The sequence below is a fragment of the Camelus ferus genome, chromosome 21 (assembly GCF_009834535.1).
Source record: "Camelus ferus isolate YT-003-E chromosome 21, BCGSAC_Cfer_1.0, whole genome shotgun sequence".
Classification (NCBI taxonomy): domain Eukaryota; kingdom Metazoa; phylum Chordata; class Mammalia; order Artiodactyla; family Camelidae; genus Camelus; species Camelus ferus.
The window spans coordinates 13499363-13526115 of NC_045716.1; the positions used below are offsets into that span (position 1 = coordinate 13499363).

At 47.3% G+C, this 26753-nt stretch overlaps 1 protein-coding gene and 1 non-coding gene across 3 annotated transcripts in view; one reads left to right on the forward strand and one right to left on the reverse strand.

Annotated features, from left to right (window-relative positions):
- RCSD1 (RCSD domain containing 1) overlaps window positions 1–26391 on the reverse strand; it is a 59457-nt gene extending 33066 nt beyond the window's left edge. Inside the window, exons 1-2 of one of the 2 annotated variants that reach the window (XM_032463806.1) lie at window positions 26111–26391; window positions 25493–25675 (exon numbers count right to left, since the gene is read on the reverse strand). In XM_032463806.1, the coding sequence (XP_032319697.1) occupies window positions 25493–25498 (6 nt within the window). In that variant the 5' untranslated portion in view covers window positions 25499–25675; window positions 26111–26391. The remainder of the gene's footprint in view (window positions 1–25492; window positions 25676–26110) is intronic. The other variant, XM_032463805.1, reaches the window with a different exon arrangement.
- TRNAG-ACC lies at window positions 316–387 on the forward strand. Its single transcript has one exon. It is a non-coding gene; the product is annotated as a tRNA-Gly (tRNA).
- Window positions 26392–26753: the final 362 nt, after the last annotated feature.

Genomic DNA, 26753 nt, shown 5'->3' on the forward strand with positions numbered 1-26753 from the left:
GATAGAAAAATTCCAGACTGGTATCAGCTATAGGATCTGGCCAGAGAATTGACACGTGGCCTAAGGGAAGCCTGTGATAACAGCTCCCAGCATGCTTTGCTGATTTCCCACGCTTGACTCTGGGGTTCGTGTCCATTTGAAGGCAGACTGAGATTAGTTAGCTGAAACATAGGATGTAACAGCATAATAGGACAAGAGTGTTAAAATGAAACATTTTCCTTTTTCACTAAAAAAGAAATCCCAGAAGATCTCTCTCTATATATGTATATTTAAAAGCCCTCCTATTATTAAAAAATGGACAACTTTATTGGCGGGGTGGGTATAGCTCAGTGGTAGAGTGTGTGCCTACCATGCATGAGGTCCTGGGTTCAATCCCCAGTACTTCCGTTTAAAAAAATTAAGGAAAAAACTTCCACTATTAAAAAAAAGAACATTAAAAAGTACAACTTTTTAATGGCAAAAATACTGTAAATGAAGTGAAAAGCAAGCAATAGATCTTAAAAATTATTTGTAACACAAATGAAAAGATAACATCTGTTATACAAAATGTTTTTACAAAATAACAAGAACAATATATATAACAAAGAATATAAATAAGCAATTCATGGAGAGGCAAGTTCAAAAAGCCAATAAACATAAAGAGATGCTCAAACTTACTACTTATCGAGGAAATGCAAATTAGATTAACACTAGGATTTCTCTTTCTGCTTATCAGACAGGCAAGGAGAGAGAAGGGAGAGAGAGAGAAACAGCCACCGCTATTTGGGAAACAGGAGGAAGGAACCATCATAGGTTGTTGGAGGAGATGCGAGCTGGTACAGTCTTTTAGGAAAGTTATCTGGCAACATTTATTATCTTAGATCACACAAACCTTCTGACTCAGGCCCACCCTCCTGGGAATCTGCTCCACAGACATACAAGCCCCAGTACTTAAGGACGGGGAGGCTGACTGCTGCACTGTTTAGAGCAGCAAAACTCTGGGAGCAAAGTGAATACCCATAAAAAGGAAATGTTTTATGGTCCACTCACATAACAAGCTATTATGAAACCATTAAAAAGAATGAATTGGAGCACTCCAAACTTCCATGAAGAATTGTAAAGTGAGAACAGTTAGATGTAGAGAAGTGTGTATAATATGATCCCAGTTTCACAAAGCAACAATTGAACCATCTACCCCCATATGTGTCTATGTCTATGTATACCTATAGTACGTGTGTGTATAACATAGTAATTTATATAGTTAAAGAATATGACATATCCTACAGAAAGGTACACGTGAGGTTTCTGGAGGCTGGGGTAATAGGGAAGGGGAGCTGATTTGGGGGAAGGAAACCAAAAGAAAAAATACTGCCTGTAAGGACCCAGCATGCTTGCTGTGATCTCAGTCATGTAAAATTGTGTATGTGTATTTGAAGAAGTAAATTAGAACTGATTCATGGGGCTGTCTAAATGTTTTCAAGGGAAAGAAAGCAAGTTGTCAAGATATAATATGAAAAACATCAAATAAAGGAAAACTTTTTAAAATACTGAAATGAGAATTTCAAGCTCTACTCCCCAGATCTTCTGGGAAAGTTTGATTTGAACAGGGGAACAAATACTTGAAAACAACTTTGGAGTGAGTTGTCAGTCTTCTCAAAATACCAAAACCAGGGCCTGAGCATCTGTCTGGGAACAGGACACATATGCCCAGAGGGGAGGAGGAGAAGTTATTCATAATTCCATAAAGATATTGTGCCACTAAGTTTAAACACATGCACCTTGCAGCTGTTTTGAGGTTTATTAAAATCTAGGTCAATGGATCCCATTTGCAGTAGCCCCCAAAACATTTTAAAATGTTGTCTCTTCTCTATTACAAATGGCTCTCTGCCCAAGGAAATGATCCATTCGAAGCCAAAATGTCCCCTTCCATCTCAGCAGATACTCTTAGAAAAACGAAATTACAAGACGAGAGAAAACAGGAAGAAACAGGTGATTTCCTTTAGACTCCACACTCTGATTTTCTAAGGCCGTGGACAGCTCAGCACAGACTCACTTAACATCCCTGGTGATAAATGGACAATGTACCTGGGGGGCTACATATTCATCACTTCTGGAAAGCGAAAAGAGACCAGGAATCAGTATTGATTGAGTGCTTACGATGGGCAAAGCACATCACAGATATTGCTCACTGAATCCTCTCAACAGCTCTGGGAAGTAGATATTATTAGATTACTAGTCCTATTTCACAAGGAAGCATGGAGATAAAAAGTCGCTTTCCCGGAGTCAGATGCTGGTATAGTGGGGCTAGGCTCAAAAATCGGCCAGTCTGACTCTTAGTACGACACAGCCATCCTCTCTTCTATGAAATCTATTTCTATTCCAGATGTTAACAATGCAAATTCTGAACAGGAACTGCCATTCACAGGAGCCATGACCCCTTTTGGAGTAGACGGGAAACCGAGACCTTCCCAATGTGCAAGACCCATTCAGATCCTGGGTGTATTTTTGCGGCCTGTTTCCACGCCCCTCTCCCATATCATTTGGGGTGGGCTTTGCAAACGCCAGTGCCTTCAGAGGACAGGCAGGAAACGTAAAGAAGGGCACGGGAAGTTGGGAGAAACCCCTGACTGCATCCCCAGAGGAAGAGGCCCTGCTACTCAGCTCCAGCCCGCCACTGGCTTGGGTCACACTGGGCCACGTTTCAAAAGATCATTCAAGTCCCAGATCACCAAATAGTCTTGATTTTTCAAGGGATTAAAATCCAGATTTTTAAGTGCCATTTACTGATTTTGTTTTTCATATCGGCTCAGTCGGGAAAAAAAAAAGGAAAGCCTCAGTGGGGCTAGAAAACATCTGCCTGCAGCATTGGGCCCAAAAGGCTACCGGTTTGCTACCTCTGATCTACAGGAAGACTGTTTTTATCCTAGTCTGCCTGTTTTCCTGGATAATCCCAGGAGCCATCTTCTGGTTTAATATATGGATTTGTCTTTAATTACCATATGTACATCACTACATAACGTGTATCAATGGTACCCTTGCTGTCTCATTGAATTCTAAGGTATATTACACCCAAGGTATATATTACGGTATAGAACTCCAGACATGATGAGCTGGGTTCAGGTTCTACTCCTGTCCCTCAGCAGATACTAGACCCCTTAACTAGTCTGAGCCTTAGTCTCCCAATCAGTAAAATAGATCTGTAAGACTCAACTCATAGAACGGCTGTGAGGGCTTCATTTTTTATTTTTTGGGGGGAAGCAATTAGGTTGGTTTGTTTGTTTAATGGAGGTACTGGGGATTGAACCCAGGACCTCATGCATGCTAAACACAGGCTCTACCACTGAGCAATACCCTCCCCGCTGTGAGGGTTTTAAAAGACAAGCTGTGTCATAGAAGTATGCAACATGTATTTGTTTCATTCTTTCTAAAAGACAGATGTGAGTCTCCATAAATATTGTAAAACAGATCAGTCGAGAGAGATTATGTTGCTTTACTAACGGTTTCTTCAATTTATAGAAAGGATTTCTCATTGCGGGCTTCTGTGGTGCATGGGAAACATGACGGTTTCCCTGAAGTTTCAGTTTATGCACAACTTTTTTGGGGTCGAAATAAACAAGCATTCTGCCTTTTCAATAGCAAGGGCAACCTCACCTGTCCTACCAGGCTGTCATAATTGGTTGGACATGGGAGAACTCCTACATGTGAGAAGTGAAGAATAATTCTACTGGAACTATTCAGCACCTGTCATTAAGGCCACAGTTGGTAGGGACTCAGCAACCAGAGCAATACTGGAAACCAGAGACTCCCTCCTGTCCACTGTCCCCAACAGTACCGCATATCAGTAGGTTTTTGGAGCTAGCCCTGCCTTAAATGGTACAGAACACAGTTCACCTCACCTTGCCCAGAGGGGATCTGAGGTGGCGCACACAGGCCAGAGTGGAGAGACTTTTTGGAAATCTCAGGAACAAAGCTGACTACGTCATGGGCTTTGTCTTTTCTGACAGCAACACCATAGGAAACACCTGTGGACAGCCGGAAACTAGAGGAATTAAAAATATCTGCCTGATCCCTAAAAAATAAATAAAAGAGGAAAGGAAAATGGTCTCTTTTCTTCCTAGGGAAAACAAACAAGGTAATATCTGGTTTGAGCCATTTCCGCTCTGCAAAGTACATCCCTCCTGTGGGCCACCGTCCCCAGGCCGACATGGGCCTGGACCACACACTTCGACAGCCCCAGGACATCCGGATGTCTGAGACGGCTGTCGGTGAGGGTCCTGAGCAGGTTCCAAGTCCCCAAGCTTGAGATTTCTTTTGCAAGAGGGAGGGTTTGAGGAGGCTGAGCTCATTTCCTTGGGGTGAGGGGTAGCCTCCCTCTCGTTTTGGAAATAAAAGGCCCTTGTGTTCTTCCTCCACAGTCCTTCCAGTCCCAGGAAGTCAGCTCCTCAGAGCCATGAAGGTCAGGGATGGCAGGCGTGTTTGGGAAGGAGATGACTGCTGGGCCTGCAGGGTCTGGCTGAGCACAGGAGCAGCTTCAAGGTGGGAAGATTAGGAAACCTCACATCCTGCTCTCTCTCCTGCCTCCCCACATCCAGGAGGTCACCAAGCCTGGTCATTCTGTCTTCTAGCTCTGCTTCCAGCCTGGCGTCTTCATCGTCACTGTGGTCACTGCACCTAAGGGCCCCTTTCATTTCTCCCTTGAGTGGGGAGAGACTGTGGTCACCTAACTGATTTCTTTGCTTTGACCTTCTTCCTCTCGTCCATTCTCCTGACTCTGTTGCCCAAACAATCTGTCTAAAATCTGTCCAACCATGTCTTTGCTTGGCTTACCTACTATATAGTACCTACTACACAATCAAGACATGTTAGTGTAGAACATAAGGCTCTGTCCATCTTTCTTCCCTAAAAGATAATTTTTTCTAAGAACAGCCAAAACTTACTGAACATTTACCATGTGCCAAGTGCTATGCTTAGTGCTTCATAAAGATGATCTCATTTGATCAATCACCAGGCTGGCCTGGCATTATGATCATCATGCTGTGGAAGGTGGAATCAAGAGCTAAGAGAGGCTAAGTGACTTGCCCAAGGTGATGAAGCTGTTGTGGATCTGGGGTTCCAGCCCCGGCAGTCCAACTCCACATCCTGCTCTTCCCACCGTGAACTTCTCTGCAGCCCTCTAAACACACTATGCATTTTCATCCCTCTGTGTCTTTGCACATGCTGTTCCTCTACCTCAAATGCCTTGATCCTTATTCCCTCCACCTGGATAGCTCTTTTTCATCATGCAAGACCTGGCTTCTTGCCACCTCCTCCTGGAAGCCTTCCTGGACCTCTTCCCTGGGTTGAGCCACCCACACAAACCTCTCCTAAAGCACTTCTCTTGGTATATTGAGCTGTCTGTCCCCCTCACTACAGTATGAAGCCCCTTGAAGATACGTACCATGGCCGTCTTGACTTTCCCCTGTTCCTAGCAGAGTGGCCAACATACAGTAGGTGTGCAAGAAATACTGATTGATTTAAAGACATCAGCCATTGGAAAAGATGGAGGCTCTGGCTTCTGGATCAGGTCTCTGGGTCTCAGGGTCTCCATTTGCTAGATGAGACCAGCAGTCTGCTCAGCTCCTCTCCTTTATTTCCAAAGAGGGCCCAGATTCCATATTTTGGAAGCGGGGTGATGCCCTACTCCACGTGACTCTTAACATGCATCCAGGGTTGAGAACCATGGCTTTGATCTAAAGAAGACTTAGTGGAGGCAAAGGCTGCTGCCAGGGAGAGGCTTGCTAATGGAAATCACACAACATATTTATAAATGTGAAATCTGTGTAAAAGAAACATCAGAAAGCATCAAAGGAGGTAAAGTTCCAAAGCACGAGGAGAAAATACTGACCCAAATTTGGGAAGACACAGGACTTTGAGAGTCAACACTAAAATGCAAGTTAACTTTAAGGTTACCAATGCACAACTACAATAAATATATTGTAAATATAACACATAAAATACGTTATAATAATAAAAAGCCAGAGCTGCCAGGGTCATGGGGAAAATCATTCCCTTAAAAACTTCTATTAGCGTTACGCATCGATTAATTCCGTCCTCTCTAGAGACAATAATCTGGGACTACGTAACAAGAAAATGCTAGTTCTGTTTTTTAGAATATATGCTAGGGAAATAAAGAGGAAAAGTACAGCTTATACAAAATTATAGCATTGCTATTCACATTAGATGAAAACTCAGAAGCCATCTGAATACTGTATTTTAGAAAACAGTTGAAGTAAACTATAGATCATAACGGCAATAAAACACTATGTTCCCATTAAAAATGACAAATACACAACCTTCCTAACACATGGAGATGTGTATGGAACAAAAAGAAAAAAAAAAGGGCTGAGAAATCCACAGCGTTTTGTGCACGGTGATGAGAGTCGCACAAAAACATATAGATACACTTCGACAAAAACTGGAAGTAAATTCAGAAGGATGGAGGAATGAAAGGAATGTTCATCAGCTTTGAAGCTGTTCAGTTTTCGTCCCTAGAAAACGTGTGCCTCCAGCTGGGGTAGCAACTAGTAGGTCTCTCTCTACGGCGGGGTAGGCCTGGTTCAAGTCTGACAACTGCTTGTATCTTTACCTGGGCCTCTTGGCTGAAAATGCACTCCCGTATCTGGCCATGGTGAGGCTTCAACATAAAAGGGGCCCAGTTCCTTTTAAACTCATATCCTCTGCAGTCCAGATGATAAGGGGGAATCACTGGCTCCACAAGGAATGGAGAGTGAGGCGATAGGAGCCAGTGGTGGGGAAATCTCTTCTGGGGGCCTGGTAACCGGGCACCACCCTCCTGTGGGAAAAGGAAACATCTGAGGCCCACCCTCTAGATAAGGGTGAATGTGGGGGCGGAGTGCAGCCCCTCTCAGAGCAACTGGGAGATTGCCCGCCCATCAGAGGCTCCACCTCCTCTTTCCTGCCCGGTGATCTCAGAACAGAGGGCAGATAGGCAGCTGGTTATCAAGGCTGACCATGGCCCCCCGCCATGCCTTACCCCTTTGTCTTGGCTTGATAGACATGGCCCCCAAATGGACTAGTGACTGGGGAGTAAGAGCCCAGAGTAATAAAACTTCTCACAGGAGGGAGGGGAAGAGCAGGGAAGTTCAGGGCAGAGGGACCCACAGGAGCAAAGCCCTACAAGACAGAGAACGCCAGAGCAACTCCGAGAGGCTGGAAAATGCACGGTCGGAGTCCATCGCGTCGCACTCTGTGTTGGCAGCAGAGGTGATGCGAGGGTATCTAACCAGGAGGAGGTGACAGAAGCTGTGCCTGGGGCAGGTGGGGGTGGGGAGCGGAAAAGTGGGAGAACTGGGCAGCAATACTGCCAGTGCACAATGCGGTGTGCCCTGGTGCCCTGGTGCCCTCTCTCTAGGATGTGTCCCAGGGACAGGCGTGACAGAAAGCATCCCGACGTGGAGTGAGTGAAAGGTGGGCCCTGGGCCACGGGGTGTTCAGTGTCCTTGGAGTTCTATTTCCACCCCGTGGCTTGGTGACCTCCACTGCAACTTTTCCGTTCTTACCCACGCTGAAAGTGAGGCTATGGGTATGCGGGGTGTCATTATATATTGAATTGTGTCCCTCAAATTCATATGTTGATGTCCTAACCCCAGTACCTCAGAATGAGACTATTTGGAGTTAAGGTCTCTAGAGGTCATTAGGGTGAATAATCCAATGTGACTGGTGTCCTTGTAAGGAGGAGATTAGGACCTTTAGTGAAGGAAGATCCTGTAAAGACTGGGAGAAGTCCATCTTAAAGCCAAGAGGAGAAGCCTCAGGAGAAAGCAACCCTGCTGACACCTTAATCTTGGACGTTTAGCCTCTAGAACTGTAAGAAAATAAATCTCTGGGTTTAAGCCCCTCCCCATCTGTGGCACTTTGTTATGGCAGCCCTGGCAGAGAATCCAGGCATCGAACCTGGCTTGTGGAGGCTGCCTCTGGGGCTGTGCCCACATCCCCCTCGCCCCATCATACAATGTATATACTCTTGCTCCTAGCATGTCGTCAGGGTAAAAGCACCTTGAATTCTTCGATCCTTCTCTATCAGAACTGCCAGACTTCACACAAGCAGAGCCATTGGCTGGGCTGGAATTCTTGACCTCTGCCCTCCCTGCTCTGTCCTTAATTGGTGCTTTTGCTTCTAAAGCTCAAAACACTTCACTGGGCAGGGGCAAGTCCCTGTAGCTCCTGAACTTTGCCCTTGACTGTGGCTGGAACAGAGCCCTTGGATGGAGGGACGGGGCAGTGGTCCCCCTGGTGAGGAGAGCAGGTCTCTCCTTATGTCCCAGGGCCTCCTGGTGGGCCCCTGGGGTGTCAGGCCAGAGACAGACCCATGTACTAGAGTCAGGAAGTCCTGCCCACACCCCCCACACCCCCTGCTGGTTTCCTCTTTGTAGCTTCAAACGCAGACTGTGCCTCTGAGCAGAGAGATCTGGGCAGGGCCCAACCTGGCCTCTCATGTGTAACAGCTGCTCCGAGCTTCAAAGAAAAGCCACAAGAGGAGGAAGCAGAGGCCCAAGCGGAGGTACCCGTCCCCTGGAGCCCCCGACCCCCACCCCGCCCCACACACCCCAGAGCGCCTGCTTCTCTTTGAGGCACCAAGTCGTTTCCAGACATTTCTCTGTGTTTTCCAAAACACAGAGGTGACAACACCTCGCATCTGTCAAGTCCTTTATACCTCTTCCAAGTCCTTCATGATGCACACACACGTTAACTCATTTAATCCTCCTAGTAAGTCAGGCAGGGACAGAATTATCATCCTGGTGAGGGCCCCAAATCTTGTGCCATTGATTCAACAACCCACAGCAATTTCCACAGGGATGGAATTTGGTCCAGAGCCCTGGACTTGTGCACCCCCACGCCTGGCTTCTTCCAGCTAGATGGTAACACTCACTTGGTTGTCCTCCAGCACACACATACCAACATGCACAACGTACCTGTACAGATGCCCAAGAGACACAGGTGAACTGCTCTTCATTACGGACACGAGAAACCCAGCCCCATGTCTGTGTGCCCTTTAAATGCCATGGCCATATCTGGGCATATCCCCACGACAGCACAGGCCCCTTGGAACCATGCTGCCCCTTCCCTTCATCCTCAGCTAGGGCTGAGGTAGAAAGTTCTTGGCCCTGTGAGGGTTGCCCTCAATCTCCTCTCTCTCCCTCTACCTCCTCTCTCTCCCTCTACCTCCTCTACCTTCCTGAAGCCCACCTTGCCTGGCTGTTAGTCCAGACGACCAAACAGCCCCCTAAAGGTCTCCACGTGATGCCCTCTCCAGTCCATTCTCTGGGGACCACAGCTACAGCGAACTTTCTAAAATGTAAACCTGATCACCTAACTCCCTGTCTCCCACTGCTTTGGGGATAAAACAAGTGGCACCACAAAGAGGTGGCTTTCGAGAGCCTTCACGTTCCCCATAATCTCAGCAGCCATGCCAAGTACATATCCAGTTTAAGATAACAGTGTTCCTGCCCTACAGCTGCAGCTTCAAGGCCGGCCCCTTCAGCTCTCCCTCTGCAATGTCGCTGTGCCTCCACATGCCTCTGTGTAGAAATCCTGGCGCCTCCCAGATCAAGTCCTATGGAGTCTTACACGGTCTACCGAGTAAATCCAGTTGCTCTCACAAATTCACACTCCCTCCTTTCTCCTGCTGCTCCCCCAGCTGCAAATCCTTCTCTTCACCCTTCAACTGGCCAGCTCCTCCTCCTCATCCTTCTGTCTGAGCTCAAGTATAACCCTCTTTGGGAAGCCGTTCCTCCCCCCAGGTCATACCACGATCTGGTCCTGAGCATAGCATACTTGACCATACATTATCCTGTTATCCTTCTGACTGCCTTACTAGACTGCAAGCTCCTCGAGGGCAGGATCCAAGTTTTATTCCTTTTTGTGCCCAGAATTTCCAGCATAGAACCTGACATAATGGGCACTCATGAAATCTTTATTAAGTTAGGGACTGAGTGAGTGCCTTTTCCTCTCTAATCCAGACCAGTCTTGCTCATGACCTCAAGGGAATTTCCTAGGAGCAAGTCTATTGCTTCCTAGAGGCCAGCCCAGACAGGCTGTTCTGTCTCCATCCCTGACCAGTGGGTGAGGTTCTTGGTGTCCTCAGGCTCACTCTGCCCTGCCTCCCTCCCACTGGTATGTAATTTCCCCCAACTGCAGCTGCTCCAGCAGGAAGTCCAGATGGTTGCTTCACTTCCCAGGGTGTCCACACCCCTTTCCTGCCCTCCCCTTCCCCTCCCTACTCGCAGAGGGGGACCACAGGAGTACCGTGGGAGGATGGAGCTCTGGGCTGGACCAGGCTCCGCGGGGTGCTCTCACCTCACATCCCCCTCCTGGCACATTTCTCTGAGCTCGCAATTTGTGAACCAGGTACAGTGAGACTTTGAGAAAGGAAGGTAGCCCAGGGCTAATTTGGCAACACTGATCAAAAACCATAAAAACATTCATATCCTTTGACCTAGTAATTCCACTCCTGGGAATTGCTTCCAAAAAAATAATTCAGAAGAGGAAAAAAAGATACATGTACTGTTTATAGCTCTGTTATTTACAATAAGAAGAAAGTGGAAGCAAATGCCATGTCTCAAAATAGAAAAATTACTAAATAAATGATGGTACATTTGTGTTAATAGACTATTATGCATACATTTTAAGTGAAAATATGACCAGAGAACAAGCATATTGTCTTGGAAACAGCATTAGGTGAAAAGATAGAGTACAGAGCTGATTATAATTTTGCAAGAATTATATATGTGGCTAGAAATAATAAAGACATAAAACTGGAAATAGTTATATTAAGTGGAATTGTCTATTTCTACCAGTTTTTTTTTAAATGATAAAGGGGGTAAAACTGAGGACCAGAAGGGAGTAAGAAAAAGAGAAAAAAACAGTTGTGTAAGGATGATAATTTTTATATTACCTTAAAATGTTTAATATTACCTTAATAATAAAGTAATATTTTAACACTAAAGAGAAAGCCCTGAACACCAAATCCTAGGATTTTCTAAAAAGGATTTGTTGTTGATTGTGATTTTATCATTGTTTTTGAAATAATAACAAGCAACTATAATGAAGAAGAATATGAAAATGAATACACGTGTGTATGTATGACAAACATGTTGTACATCAGACATTGACACATTGTAAACTGACAAAAAATAAAAAAAAATTAGAAGAGCATGCCTCATTCAGACCTTCCCAGTGTGTGGCTGTGGGTCTATGAATTATCCGATGTGGGTGGGACCCATGACCTGATCGCCACTAAAAGCACTTAGAAGATCTCTGCCCGATGGATAAATAATTCTGTCCTCTCTCCCTCCAATCTCTCTCTGTATCTCAGCTACCACATCCCAGCCCCTGGGTGACAGCTCAGAGCTGAGAGAGGGTTGGGGAACAGAGATAGGAGTACAGAGAGTCCTGGGGAGGTCACCTGGGCAGGATCCAAAACTTGAAATCCTACACTTGTGGGATATAAAGCCTGGGATTGAGTCTTATTTTTTTTTTTTTTCCAAGAGAAAAGTGTTAGTTTATGGGAAGTTTGTGGTCAGCTAAATTCCCAACCCTTTGCACATAAACTGCTCCTTCACTGTCCTTAGTTGTTCAGATGTTCCTCCGATGTGCAGGATGCCCACGGTGTTGTCCTCGGCCTGCTCTCGCACTGCTCCGGCTGCAGAGACCACTTCTGTGCAGATGGCTGCTGAACCTCATCTCAGCCCAATGCCCCTCCACACTCCGGTTCCGTACTTCCAATTCTGAATATCCTGCCATGGTCTCAACGAAACCCAGGCTCTCCTCCTCCCAAACCAGCACAATTCTTCTCCCTGCTCCCAGAATGAAAATGCAGTCACTCTGATTACCTTCCCTCTAACCCCTACCCTCCAGCAGCCTCCCCATAAATACCAAATAATAAGGATCCTTGCCTCAATTTATTCTACAACTTCTCTGCCTTTCCAATCTCAAGGTCCCCTCTCATTGGTGCTTTAGCGTATCAATTGGTATTTCGGCCTCTGAAGTCTCCCCACCCATTCATCCTATACACTGGGGCCAGATGAACAGGCCCCTAGTGCTCCTTTGATCCCGGGAGCTCCTCTTTCGATGAAAGTCCACATCGTTGGCGCTTTCTGGTCGGCACACAGTCTAGTTTCATCCTCTGTTCGGCAGTGGAGCCCTCCTCTCCCCATCCCCATGCACGCATGTGTGCACACCCTCCGTTTTCGCCACACAGGTTACTCATACCTCCCCTCTGCCCCTCCATTCGTCACGTTAACTGCCCACTACCGTTACTTCTTTGCCTCTTCACTATTGCCACCTGTTTAAAAAAAAAATCTTCCTGGTTTTCAGTGCCCACTCTGAAGTCACCCTCTCTCATAAAGCCTTCTCCAGTTGTACCAGCTCAGCATCACCTGGCTCCCAGAAAGTCCCCCAGCCCTGTGGTCTTGTCACTTACATGATGCTTCATACCCTGTGCCCTGTATTTATTTGGAGACACATCACATCACTTCCCACCACCACTACTAAACCTTCAGCTTATTGAGATACCATCTTTATATCTGACTCCCTCTGAGAATCCAGACAGCACCTTTCACACGGTGAGCCCAATAAACGTTTGTGGAATTGACTGAACACATGAGCGTGTATTTCCAAGCCAGGTCTGCCCTACACCGCCGGTGCCTGACATACCAAAGCTAAGCAGAAGACTTGACGTTCATCCCTGGTTAATTTCATTATGTTGGTTTTGGCCCAGCATCCCATCCTATATAAATCATTCTGAACTTGAGTATGTCATGTATCATATTAAGTATCCCAGCTGTGGGTCATCTGGTTTCTTTCTATTTTTCATCCAAGTCATTAACAAAAATGTTTAACAAGCCAGGGCCAAGGACAGAGCCCGGTGGCCTGTCCCTGGAGAGTTCCCCGAGGAAAGACCTGGGATGGATGCAGAATGAAGCTATGGTATGCTAGGGGCAAGGTAGCTCAACCGGCCCTGAGTTCATTTTGCCAAAAAACCAAAAACAAAATCCCAAAACCAAAAGCCAAAAACAAAACCTTTGCAATACATGTAATTACTCTGGCAAGATGAATTCAGAGCAGGTTGAGCAACCTTCACTATTTGAGAAATCAGAATACCCTTGTTGGCGTATGAAGGCACTCAATTCCTTCAGCCTAGCAGGAAGCTCGGGACTGATGTCAGCTGAGATGGGCTCTGAATGGTTAGCTTCTTCTCCAATTCTTGCAGCTGTCTTTGCAATCATAGAGCCCCACCCTGTCCAGCTCTCCAGCAGGGGACTCCCATGCAGATGTGAAAGGTGAGGACAGGTCAGGGAAGAGGTACCCAAGGGAAGCAAGCGAGAAGGAGGAAGAGGAAGGGAAGCCATACTTCAGTCAGACTGTCCTCTTGTCATTTCCTGCTCCTCTCGTCACCCGCTCTACCAGGGTGAACCTGGCTCCTGAAATGCATTTATTGAGCCAATGATATTCTCTTCTTCTTGAAGACTCTGGATGCTCTGTAAGCCTGCAGGTGGGATTTGCTATTCTGGGCCTAAGGCTCCCCCATCCACATTTTCCTGGTTCTACGCTGAACTTATGTGGGTACCGTTCCAGCGCTGCCTCCAAGGACCAACCACATACAGAAGTCCCAGAGCTCTACCAGCAGAGGTCAGCACGTGCTGCGCACTACCCACTCATCTCCCCAAACACTCTCAGGCTGGAGAACTTCAGGTGTCCTCTTGTCCCTCCTGGGTCCCAGTCAAAGCTGCACCAACAGCAAAAGAGACCATTCTCTTTTAAATGACTATAAAAAAACCGTCTTATTTCTTAAACAAACAATCATATCACACATATGTGCCAGGCGTTGTTCTAAGCACTCTACACAAATACAGTCAGCCCTCCATATCCATGGGTTCTATATCCTTAGATTCAACCAACTGTGGGTCAAAAATATTCAGGAAAAAAATTTTTTTTGAAAGTTCCAAAAATCAAAGCTTGAATTTGCCACACGTCAGCATCCACCGCATTTACATTGTATTAGGTATTACAGATAATCTAAAGGTGATTTACAGTATACAGGAAGATATGTGTAGTTTATATGCAAATACTATGCCATATCATATAAGGCCTTTGGCATCCACAGAATCAATTTGAGAGAGGGGTCCTGGAACCAATCCCTCACGGATACCGAGCTACAGCTGTATAAATTCATTTAAGCCTCAACAACCCAATCAATCATGCAGGTACTATTGTTACTTCCATTTTATAGATGGGAAAACCAAGGCACAGAGAAGTCAGGAGCTAGTAACTGACAAAGTTGGGATTCAAACCCAGCTGTTCGGCTCCTGAATCTGTGCTTTTAACCCCTACATCATGCTGCCCCTCCATGAAGCAATATGACGCATTCCTGTGTTCATTCAAAAGGCTATGTTGAATACACAGCTGATTCTTGAAAAACGAGGGGGTTAGAAACACCCCCTTCCTCCAAAGTGGAAAATCTGTGAAAATTCATGTATAACTTTATAGATGACCCTCCATATCCAAGGTTCTGAACCCAAGGATTCAACCAACCGTGGATCGTGTAGTACCTACCGTAGTACGATGTGCTTAGTGAAGGAAACCCGAGTCTAAGTGGACCTATGCAGTTCAAACCCATGTTGTTCAAGGCTCAAATGCACTGTGTTCATCGTAGGATCCTAGGGCCAGTGATGGGGATTTTTTAGAGCTTACGGTTTAACTCAAGAGATATGGGAAATGCTTTGAAAAAAAAGTGTGAGAGAATTGTAAAGTCTTTTCCTTGCTGCTCAGGTTAGAGTCTCTTTTGTGCGTCCTTTTTGGTCTATAACGGAAGCCTTAGTTTCATTCATATTCACCGATGTCACCTTCTTTCCCTCCCCCTGACACCTTCAATTAGGCAAAGAAAACACCAGAATGTTCTTACAGAAGACACACTCGGGAAAAAAAAAAGGACACACTCGGGATTATTACAACTTTGCACAATATCTCTCTAATAAACATTAGTAATCATAGCACCATGACTTTATGGGATATTTTACCTTTCCAAAGTACTTTCATAAATTATCTTATCATGCATGATTTTATTTCTTTTTCAAAATAGCCCTATTAAGGTAGGTAATGCAGGTACCAGTTTCACAGATGGAGGGACCAACCAGGACCCTAAGGCTAGTTACTGATTCTGGACCTAAACTCAGGTCTCGTGGTTTATCTCTCTACACAGCACACCCCTTGACCTATCCCAGATGCAATCACACAACAAAGGAAACCTAAAAAGAACAGAGGGCAGAGGACAGCCTGGTGTTCCCACTTCCTTCAAATTCCACTGCCTAATTCCAGTATTATTCAGAGGTGGGCTTTTACTGACCCTTTTCATAGGCAGAAAGGGCAGAGCTTATGTATGGGCTTATGGGGGGGGAAAGGCAATTCTAAGTGTTGTGTAACTGCATGTAGAAAAAGGCACAGGTTCTCTATTCACTATGTGGAGCACTTCCAATCAAAAAGGATGCCTATAAGCTGTCTCTCTTGATGGCATGGTCTAGGGAGTTGGCTGTTCTGGGGCTAAGATATTTGGGAAACATTTTAAACAGCGGCACCCCATGACATGTCTGTGTTTCATTGATACGTTTACCTATACAAATAGGGCATATATTCACCCCCTGACTTCCTTTTCAAACCTACCTGCCCCTCCTAATCACACCTCAAAGCATGAAGAACAACGGAAATCACTAAAAACACTCGTTGTGCTGGCAAAGCAGCTCTCGTTGTAATCAGGAAGGACATCTCTGACCACAAGAGTTGTGTAAGTCTCAAGGGAGTGAGCCCTGAATGGCAGAGATAAATGCTTTCCTCCTCAGCCTTCTCACCTTTGTCAGCCGGGAAGATAGTCTTACTTCAAGACCCAGCTCACAGTTCATCTGCTCTGTGAAGTCTTCTGAGATTCCACCAGGACATACATGATGTTTATGAAATATTTCTAGCTCTCATCATTTGGGGCACGTGGGAGGACTGTACTTCCTTATCCCTGTGGTTGAGTTGATGTGGCTAGTTCCGACCCTTCCAGGTCAGAGCCATGGCCGGGACAAGCCCTCCAAGGACCTTCCCTCCCTCTGCTGTGACAACTGACAGCTGCACCGTCAACCTGGGTCCCAGAGGGAGGACAATGACATGGAGCCAAGCCTGGGTGGACATGTAGCGTGAATGAGAAGCAAGCCTTTGTCGTTTTCAGCCACTAAGACCGTGTGGAGTTGTTTTACAGAAAGGCTAGCTTGCCTGGACTGCTACAGTCCCTCGTCCTCACTTGCGTCCTCACTGCCCTTAAAGATCCAGTCACATTATTCTGTAACCATTGCTTCCATTTCTGTCCCCCTCTCCTCCTCCAGACTATATGGGTCTTGAGAGCAGGTATTGTGTCTTATAAATTCTCATTTGGTAGCTGCTTAGCACATGAATGAATGTGTGAATAAGGTATTTGATAATTTGATAAGGTATTTGATAACACTTGATATCAAATGAGATCGGATAAAATGTAGTTCTATAATCTTGTTAGGAGCAATCCTTTCTGAAGGTGGAGATGATCCTGGAATCTTAGGTAGCTCTTCCCAGCCTGCTGGCCATAGTTATTCACTGGAAAAGGACCAGAACAGGTCATCGCTCCTGGAAAGGCTCCACAGCACCCTGTAGACCTTCTCTCCCAGCTGTAGCTCTGAACGGAAAGGGTGGTGGCGTGACCCATGAACACATGGGCGTATGTGGGCTACCCCAGAGGCAGGAAATTAGTCCCACCACAGGAATCAATGAATATTCATTGGCAATTCACCCACAGGGCAGTAGGGGGAGGAGTGTCACAATATAGCCTAGAAATAACCAAGAATTGACCCTACCAAGCCCCAAGTCCCCTACTCCTATCACAGACAGCAGGTTGCCTGCTGTCATGAGCTAAATGGTTGCCCCCCCTTCTCAAAAGACAGGACCACTTCCCAATCTCTGGAAACTGCTAATGTTACCTTATTTAGTAAAAAGGTCTTTGCAGATGTAGTTAAAGATTTTGAGATGAGGAAATCATCCTGGATTATCAGTATGGGTCCTAAATCCTAGGACACATGTCCCTGTGAGAGACTCAGAAGAGAAGGTGAAGTAACGGGAGGCAAGGATGGGAGTGGCCTCCAGCCAAGCAAGCCAGCAAGCACCAGAAGCCACAAGATTGTCCCCTAGGGCCTCTACAGGGAATGTGGTCCTGCGACACTTTGATTTCAGATATCTGGCCTCCAGAACTGTGAGAGAATAGATTTCTGTCGTTTTAAGCCACCTTGTTTGTGGCAATGTGTTATGGCAGTCCTAGCAAATGCGTGCATCGGCCAGCTCCTCTGGCTGCAGACGCCCACCTGGGCAGCACTTCAGCATTCATCCTGCAGCAGCCTGGCGCTCTGCTGTCCCTGAGTCTCCCGTTTATTTCTCCCAGGAAACACAAGGGCTTGGAGTCATCCTTGTTCTTCTCTCAAGTACTTCGATTCAGGACTTTGTGAGGGGATTCAGGCATGACGAAGCAATGTGGGCCAAGGGCTCCCCCAAGATGACTCCTTGAGGGTCACATTCTAGAAAGGAAGGCTGGTAGGATGAGGTCGGGGTGCAGCCCTCTCAGGCTCAGCTGAGGTCTCCTGTTACTTATTGATTAAAACAATGAGATAATAACAGTTGTTCCTCTCTTCTCCTAGCTAACCACCCCCTGCCCCCAATAATGGTAAAACCTAGAAAATGGAGTTCCACTGGTGTGGACTTGGAAAGCCTCCAGAAGACAATATACAGAAATGGCAGAGGCAATCAAGTAATTATGAGCTGACAAACACATGGATCACAGCGCCCTGCAGAAGGGAGGTTCCTGTGCTGGGAGCTGGGAGACCTTCATCTTCGTTCTGACTTCGCCACTAATTGACTCTAAGTGTGACCAGCACTTATGTTAGTTTCCTCATCTTTAAAATGAAGGGAATGGGAGAAATTGTTAATATTCTTTCTCATTCTCAAAACTCTAAACCATAAAAACGAATTTTTATGTAAACTTCCTTTTTGCCATAGATGTCGGCACTTGTTTCAACCAGAGACACAAGTGGAGCTTTTCAGAAACCTCCCAGATGTGTGGATGAGGGCTCAGAACAACTCTGTGCCAGACCTCAGGAGCCCCAAGCCTTGAGCCGCCTGGCCGCCACCATGGCCTGGGCCTGAGCTGGAGGAGGACTGGCCAAGTTGAGGGGCCTGAGGTCTCCCTGTGAGCCCATACTGTGGGGACAGCCAGAGCCCCTCCAGTGCAGGAGAAAGAACAGAGGCCATAGGATCCCGTCTAATAGGTGGGTCCAAATCAGGGCTGCTCTGGTCATCACCTTCTAGACCCTGGGCACACAATTTAATCATATCGAATCCTTAACATCCTCATTTAGAAAACAGATGTAATAGGACTTCATGAGGATTAAAAAGATAAATTTACATGCAAAACATCGGTATACAGTAGGCATTCAAGTGGTAGTGGTTACCATGACAGCAAGTCTAGGTTTTCCTCACACTGACATCAGTGTGGATGCTCAGAAATGGATTTCCCACTATCTATCAAAACGTATCTTGAACGCAAGATAAGCCAGGGACCTGACGCCTGGGAATGTATTTCAGAGACAGGGGCGGTGGGTGGTCGTGGGATAGGAGGGTGGCCCCATCAGGGTGGCAGCACTATCCGTCTAGCTTGTGTGCTATTGTGAGTGGGGTCTAGGGAGGAGGCCCCGAGGAGGCCTGAAGCCCTCTGCGGGATGCTGTAAGACATGAATCCTCCTTGACCCCTGGTGTGGGTGCCTGGGTTGTGTAACAGCAACCACAGGGCTCAACTTCTCGTTTCTTTTGTGCTGTTTTTGCTGGGCCCAGACTGGGCTGATGCAGGCAGCTGACTGCGGCTCCTGGGCCCACCTCGGTTTGTCCCTGCCATGCCTTTGGACAAAGAAGAGAAATGCTGGCTTTCTGGAGCATGCACAGGATGTGCGACCACAGTGGGAAGAATGAGTGGGGCTGCAAGAGGAGGTGTGAATTGAAAGAGGAGATGTTTGTATGTGAATGGGGTTTATTCCCAGAGGCCTCTTTCTGTCAGAGGAGGTAAGAGGGCCTTGGGGGTGGCTTTGGGTGAGCTCAACTAAAGGCATTCCCTTGGGGCCTGGAGCCTGTTTCAAATGGACTTCTTCAGTAAGAGCATTTAGGTGCAGATCCTCCCCACGCCCACCCAGGCAGAGCGTGCTAATCACTGGGGTGAAATCCCCTGTTAGCTGTGCACCCCCAGGACTGCCAGGAGGCCTGGGAGGAGCCACACTTGTCGGGGGAATCCCCAGCAGAGGAAGCAAGTTTTCTCTAGCTCCCATTAGAGCAGCTGAATTTGAACTCCCACACACCTGGGAGCTTATCAAGATACTATGTTGTGTTTTTTTATGTTGTGTCATATGTATTTATCTTGCTTCCTCAAACAGAAGTGAGCTCCTTTTATGGTAGAAACTGTAACTTATATTTCTCTGTATCCCCCATCTAGGCTCCCAACTTCAGATACCTTTATCTTGCTTTATCTTCCAGAAACAAGCTGCTCGTAACTCACACCATGTTGTTTCTAGCAATGGCGCGTGCTCTCAGTTCCCTGATTGGAAAGCTTTTCCTGGTTTTCTGCACTTGGTAAACTCCTATTTATCTCTGCAGACTCCACTTCGACACCGTCTGTCACAGGAAGCCCCTCGGGACCCAGGCTGGGTATGACACCTCTCCACCATCCACGTGAATTCAACCCCCTGTTCTGCTGACACCTGTTAGGCGCTTCAAGGAGCAGCAGGGTAAAACATTCATCTTTGTATCTCTGCTGCCTGGCAGGCAGTACGGCCTCTACATGTGTCTGCTGGACCTAACTGAAGAGCTGGTGCGTGGCTATGAATTGAATTGTAAATATGAACTGATATCGATCGATATAGAAGATCCTGCCTGGAAGATGGCTGTGATTGCTAGCCCAAGGCCAGGAGGGTGGCCCTGATATGGTGCAAGTAGGTTCAAAATTAAGGGCTGGGGACATCTTGAGAGGAGAGAACGTTCAGCTCCAATCTCTGAAACATCTCAGCGCTCCCAGCCTGGGGTCCTCAAAGCTACCCATTAAGAATGGGCTCTGACGGCATCTTAGGTGGGTATCTTATGGAGGTAAGGGTCCTGTATGCCCATCTCACCTCTCCCAGGGAGGCACTGGGATTTGCAGTTGCAGTGGCTGGAGCCCCTTCCCTTCAGATAAGATTTGACCCACCCAAATGAGACCTTCCAGGTGAGCCGCACAGGTTCAGCAGTCATTTCCCACAATGCCCAGGACGCAGATGTTCAGGAAACCCAAAAGGAGAAAGATGGGGAGCTCACTCTCCAAAAGGCCAAGGTTTGAGGGCAGCGCCCTCCAGGCCTGGTTCAGCTACATCCACTGGGGCGATGAGGTCCTGCAGGGCCTAGAGCAATGAGGCTGATGCTGGTGACCAAGGCTTAGTACTGTGTTAGCAGTTTCACTGTATCTTCTTTTGCACAAAGAGATTAAAAATGTCTACATAACACTCTAAAGGCCAAACACAAGGTGGATAGTTTTTGTGATGAAACTGACCATCTTATTCCTTAAGGTTTAAGCTGAACTACTCCCCCGATGAGAGAACAATTACAACTGTTGACCTTCCAAAGATCCAATGGTCCCTAAATCCCCAGGCAGCCTCAGTCTCTCTTGTGTCTCCTTTTCTCCTTTACAATGTGCCAGTTAGAGATCAGTTCATTCCACCCAGAGCTTTGAGATGTTTAGAGCTAATGAGTTGACTGGAGGTGGTCAAGCTGGCTATGCAAACATAAAACCTGAGGAAGGCAGATCTGCCTTCAGATTTCTCTGGAACCAAAATGTTCTCTTGAGGCCCTGATAAGATTACTAGGCTGCCGAGCCGCCAGCGTTCAGATTTCCCACGGAACTGCGCCCCGCCAGGATCTGGCTGGCCTGGCTGTGAGAAGCCACGCTGTGGATCAGCTCTGAAACCTGACTCTCTCCAGGAATGCACGCTCGCCCCCTCCCGTGATAGTGCCTGGGCCCTTCCAGTCCACCTCCCAGAACTTCCCCCTGTCATTGCGGTCCAGTGAATGCAAGTATCTGCTCAGGGAAAGCCAGGGTTGCTCTGAGGGCCCCACAGAGCGGGAGCCAGACAGGAACGTGGGGGGCACTCGGGCAGGCCCGCAAGTACACTGAGCCAAACTCCAGCTCCCAGAGGCCAAGCAATCCCTAATAATCCTAGGCTCCAGCTAGCAGCCAACCTATGGCTCAGTGAGAGGGTGGGTCTAAAACCAGCAAAGGCTGTTGGTGAAGCTGTGGTAGAAAATATTCAATGAAGTAAAAAGATTGTCATCGAAAAAGTAGGTTACAAAATGACCATCATATGTACCAGTATGTATACGGATAAACTCTTTCTCTCTCTCACCATCCGTAATACTGACAGTCTGTGAGGATGGAAAGGCATGATAGCTCAATAATATTGACAAGATCTAGTAGGTAATAAATGCTCCATAAATACTGAATAAATGGATGAATGACAAACAATATTTGGAAAGGAGCGACCTCAGAGAGAAGGGCTCATTGTTTCCATCTATTCGGTGACAAATTGAATTTCCACGTGTCTATTATTTCATTGAACAAATGAAGACTTTGGTCAGTGAAAATTAAACTTGTTCAAGGGCTCTTAGGCTATTTGGTAGTGCCTACCATTTATATTTAAGCAACTGAGAATATTAGTTTAATTTCAACATCCTAAGTCTCCAGCTCTTTCTTGACACTTCTCTCTTTCGGATTCCTATCCAGAGTAACTTCACCTATTAATTATTCTAGAGAAGAATCATATTTTCATCGTAAGAGGCCTGTACGTCTCATGGAGTGCTGGACATTCCTGCTCGGAACAATCAAAACCAACACACCTAAACCTTGTTTTTAAAAAATCTGACTTTTCTCCCGTTTTCAACCATTTATTTACTCATTCAACAAGCATTTGAGTGCCATCAGGCCCTAGATATATAAGATGGACCCCGCCCTTGAGGAATTTTCCAGAGAGAGAGCCAGGTAAGCAGACAGTTACAGTTCTGCCTGGTACACTAATTCGGTTTGAACAAGGTGCCCCGAGAGTGCTGTAGAGTCTGAGGGCATCAGCGAAGGCTTCCTGAGGTGGAGATATTCGACCTGCAGACTGAGAAGGGAAGGAGTTCCCTGTTTGTTAATTCACTTATTAAGCAAACTATCCTCAAGAAATTATGCAATTATATTCTAGGCTAATCTCTGGAGAGCTAACGACCAATAAGATAGTCCCTGCCTACAGAAGGCTTATACAGCCGTAAAAGGGGTACTGCCATTCTCCTTGGCATCTTGGAGAACTCTGCTCTTCTGGGTACCCTGGCGAGTTCGAACATGGAAGGCATTTCTGGCTTCTCCTACTACACGTGGTCTTTACTCTTCCATCTTTTTTATTCTTGCTCTCTCTCAAAGTCAGAGTATGCCTGGATTCTAAGAAGCTCCTGCGTCCAGTTTCCTTGCTCACTCCATGAACTGGTGTTTCTGCCATATCAGCCCTGCTACATCGTGGCCACCGTCTTACTCAAGACCACTCAGCTTCCTGCTATCCATGGAGCAGAATCCTGGGCCATCCCCTCTCTGGCCTTTGAGGGCTGCAGCTGGCCTCTGTCTGAACTGTAATAAGGCAACCCTTCGGGGCACAGCTAGGCAAGGAGAATTTGCATGAAGGAAAAGTAACCCTTTCTTCCAGATGGATTGAATTCCAGCTCCCACTCATCCACTTGGCCAGCATCCACTGTACTCGGAGGCCCTGTGGTTTTTATCTTATTACTTTCATTTTTTTTTTTTTCTCTCGCTTCCCCACCTTCCTCTCCAGCTAACTGGCCTACTTTCCTGCATAAAGCTGGCATGTTCTCCCTGTACTCTTTCCTTATGCCTTCTCCTCCTCACCACCCACCTTTCTTTCAAGACTTCTTTTGAGTCTCACGTTGAAATACTGAAATACTGTAGAACTTACAGTCTGCAACAGCCGTACCTTTGGCACTTATGCATTTCAAAATATATACATGACAAGAAATAATAGTCTCACTTTCCCTATTGGGAGCTTTTAAAAGGTGTCCTTATCTTGTTTACTCCACAGGGCTTAATGAGGGCAGAAGGAATGATTGATATTATTGGTAACAGTAACTTAAAAAAAGAAAAGATTTCCCAAAGACTTCCAATAGGTAAATGGGTTCTAGAGAATGAATATTGAGTAAGTCTTGTTGGCCTGGTTTAAATTCCTAATACTTGGAAGTAACAGAACTCAGTTTCTCACTAAATACAGTGGTCCCTTCATTTCTCAAAAGTGGGTTTCACTTCCCAACACAGGGTTTTACTCAGAGATTTTTCAGGAATTCCCAAATTCCACTCCTGCATATCACGCCCCACCACGAAAAGTTTACTTCCTGGCTAAGAATCGACACTTCCCCAGCCTTTTGGTTTCCTCTTTACTTCCTTTACCAGTGCTAACAGTTGCAGTTCTTTTTTTCAGGCATTTTGACAAAGAAACTTCAAAAGTAGTCACCGTGAACCAGCAAATCCATGCCCTGTACAGACCCAGTGCAAACTGACAGGCTTCCTGGCTGGCTGAGCAATGCCCCCATCTCGGCAGAATCCCCCATCAATGACTATGCATCTCGGTTTGTAGACTGGAGGACCTTCTCTTTTCATGCTCCACTCCCCCCTACCCCACCGAGTCACACAGGAAGTTGTTTGGGTGACAGTTTCAGGGCCTCTGCCACACACTGTTCCTTCCTCAACTGATGGAGAAGAAAGTACCTTTGAAAGGAGTCCCTCGTGTCTTCCTACACCAAAGTTCAACCTTGTATTTGGCCCTCAAGCAGCAACCTGCTTTTAAGACTAACACTTGCTTAGTCCTTATCTCCCATCCATTTCTGCAAGAGACTAGAGGATCCTAGATCATACCACAACTCTAGCAGGGTGCACTCTTTCAGAGGAGGAAACCCACTCCTAAAGCAACTTCTTCAGGAAACTTCACCCAGCCTGTGGGTGTCCCCTAGGTCATCTCCCTCCCTTGCGCTAAAGCTATAGCCAGCCAGAGAGGATCTTGTTGCTCTGGGCTATCTTTGAGTAGACGTGAACACTCACTGCTGTGTTCCCTCCCACCCTTTCCCAGTCCTGATCTGCCCTGGCTTACAGGTGTTTCTACAGAGGGTCTGTCCTAGCTCCTGGTGGATCCCACTGTCCCCTGAACTTTATAAAGCCTCCCTGAAGGTGATCCCTGGTCCTTGAAGCAACTGGTAGAGCTGGATGCCTGAACGCAACTGCTTAGGACAGACTTACTGCAGAGAAGTCATAGTACTTTGAAGGCCAAGCAGTAGATTAGCTTAGAAGAGCCAACCAGAGCTCCAGTGTAGAGCCGGACACCGGAAGAACTAGCAGAACTGACTATGAATCTTGACGGTGCTGACCACAGCCTTGGGAGGAGCGGTTCAGCTTTTGAAAAGGGTGGGAATCACCTTGGAAGCTAGATGACATTTGCACCTTCTCTTCTTTTCACAAGCAAGCCCAAGTCCCGCTAAGACTGGCTTAGGGCTAAATGTCAGGTCTCAGTTTCAAGGGGGAAATCTATGGCAACCTCAAGATGTGGAGAAGGCAGGGAGGAGGGGAATACACCCAGCCACTCCTCCACTGGAGGGTGGTTCCTAGATCCCACTGTCGTTGGAACGGTCCCAGGAAAATCCTATGCAGAGCAGTGGTGGGCCTCACCCTTGTGCCCCAACAGATGTGGCAGGCACACCCCCATACACGCAGGGACATACAAGGGAGTCTCACGTTTGATCAGAAACAGTGCCATTTGGACAAGAGGGGAGTTTTTCAGAAAGTTCTGTAAGAAGATGTGACAGACAGAAGCGGGACTTGAGAAGTAAGAGGGCGACCAGACTCATCGGGGGAAAGAGTCCAATCTTCATCGAATAGGAAGCCCACAGACTGGCAAAGAAGAGCTTCACGTTAACAGTACTGTTTCTCTTTCAGTACCCATCTCTTCAGACCCAGCGGCTTCTGCTTTCTTGACTTTTTTGCTCACACGTTTGCCCATTTACAAAGTTGGCTGCACCTAACTTCCCACCACCACCACCACTCCCGCCCCGAAACATTTAAGTCCCTAAGCAAAATACCTGGACCCCTGGGAAGGCCCTTCCCCTCTCCCCGAGGTCTTCCCCTGCCGAGCCCTGCCTGCCTGCCGGGAGGGGTCCCCTAGGTAGGACCAGAGGCGAGTCTCCCTAGTTGGTCGGGAGGCGTGGGAGCGGCGAGCGTTCGCCGTGCCCCTGGGTGGCAGCGATGAGCCCGGTGCGCCCCGTTGCCCGCCCGATCGCCGACCCGCCCGCGCGCCACCGCCTGCGTTACCTCCATGTCCTCCAGGTGCCGACTCGGCGGCGGCTGCGCGCGCTCCTCGCTCGGGCCGGGGCTCGCGATCCCCGCTATCCGCTCGGCTCCCGCCCGGGCCAGGTTCGGCGGCGGCGGGCACGGCGCAAGTGGGCGGCGGCGCGCCCGGCTCGCTGGCTGTGGGACTGCCCCGGCCCCCCGGCCCTGCGCATGAGAACGAGGAAGGAGGAGGAGGAGGAGGGAGCGAGCGAGGGAGGGAGGGTGGGAGGGGAAGGGGTGGGGAGCGGGGGAAGGAGGCCGGCGATCAGGGTTTAAATTTAGACACAAATCTAAACAGATACTGTCCCCTCCCGAGGCAGGACTCAAGCGAGGGAGCCACGACTCCATTAATCTGCCCAAACATGGGGATGGGACAGCCGCCTGGCCCCTCTTTCTCGCGAAGTTCCTCCAGGACCCTGGTCTTTGCCTGGGTGTCCGTCCTTCTCAACCTCTACCTCCTTTAACATGCCTTCCTTCTTTTTCTTCCCCTAAAGTTAGAGTCGTTCTTTCATTCTTATCTCCCCTCTTTTCTATTTACTTCTTTTATGTGCATACCTACTCTTTTTTACGTCATTAAAAAAAATTGCATTCACCGCGCACCTGGTTTTCCTGGCGATCCTAGGCGGAGAGTGAGGCCTTTCCTTGGTTGATGTGTCCGTGTTCTCTCACGGCCCCAGAAGAGGGCTGTTCGGACAGTGCCATCAACTCTCAGTGTGGGACGGAGTCGACCACTTTTCCCTCTGGTGTCTCTTTGACTTTCCGCCTCTCATTTCCTCTATCAATCTATCCATCTCTCATCTGTGTATCATGAAGAGGAGGAGGAGATAAATAAGAAATCCAAGCAAAGCTATCCAGGCTCCCTGCAGCAGTATATCTTTCCCTCTCCCCTTGATTTGATTGATGCATTCGATTTTGCGGAATTTCAGCTCCCACAAGCTTCTTGCTAAAGAGCCTTTTTGCTATTCCTAAGTGTACTGTAAGAAACAGAGTAAAGGGCAAGATCATGAACATCCGATTCCCATAGGCCCAGTTTAGCAACCCTCCCCAAGGGCCATCCCAGCTCTCTGGGCAGCAAAGAGGATAAAAAAAAAAAAAAAAAACAACCAAAGTTGCATGGGAAGGACAGGGGAACTGAAATCTGGAGCAGCTTCTTTCTCTGCTACAAGTTTATACACTGACCACCAACCCTAGGTGTCCCTCCAGGATTCCCCCGACCCCACCCAGAGAGGAAGAGGAGAAACGC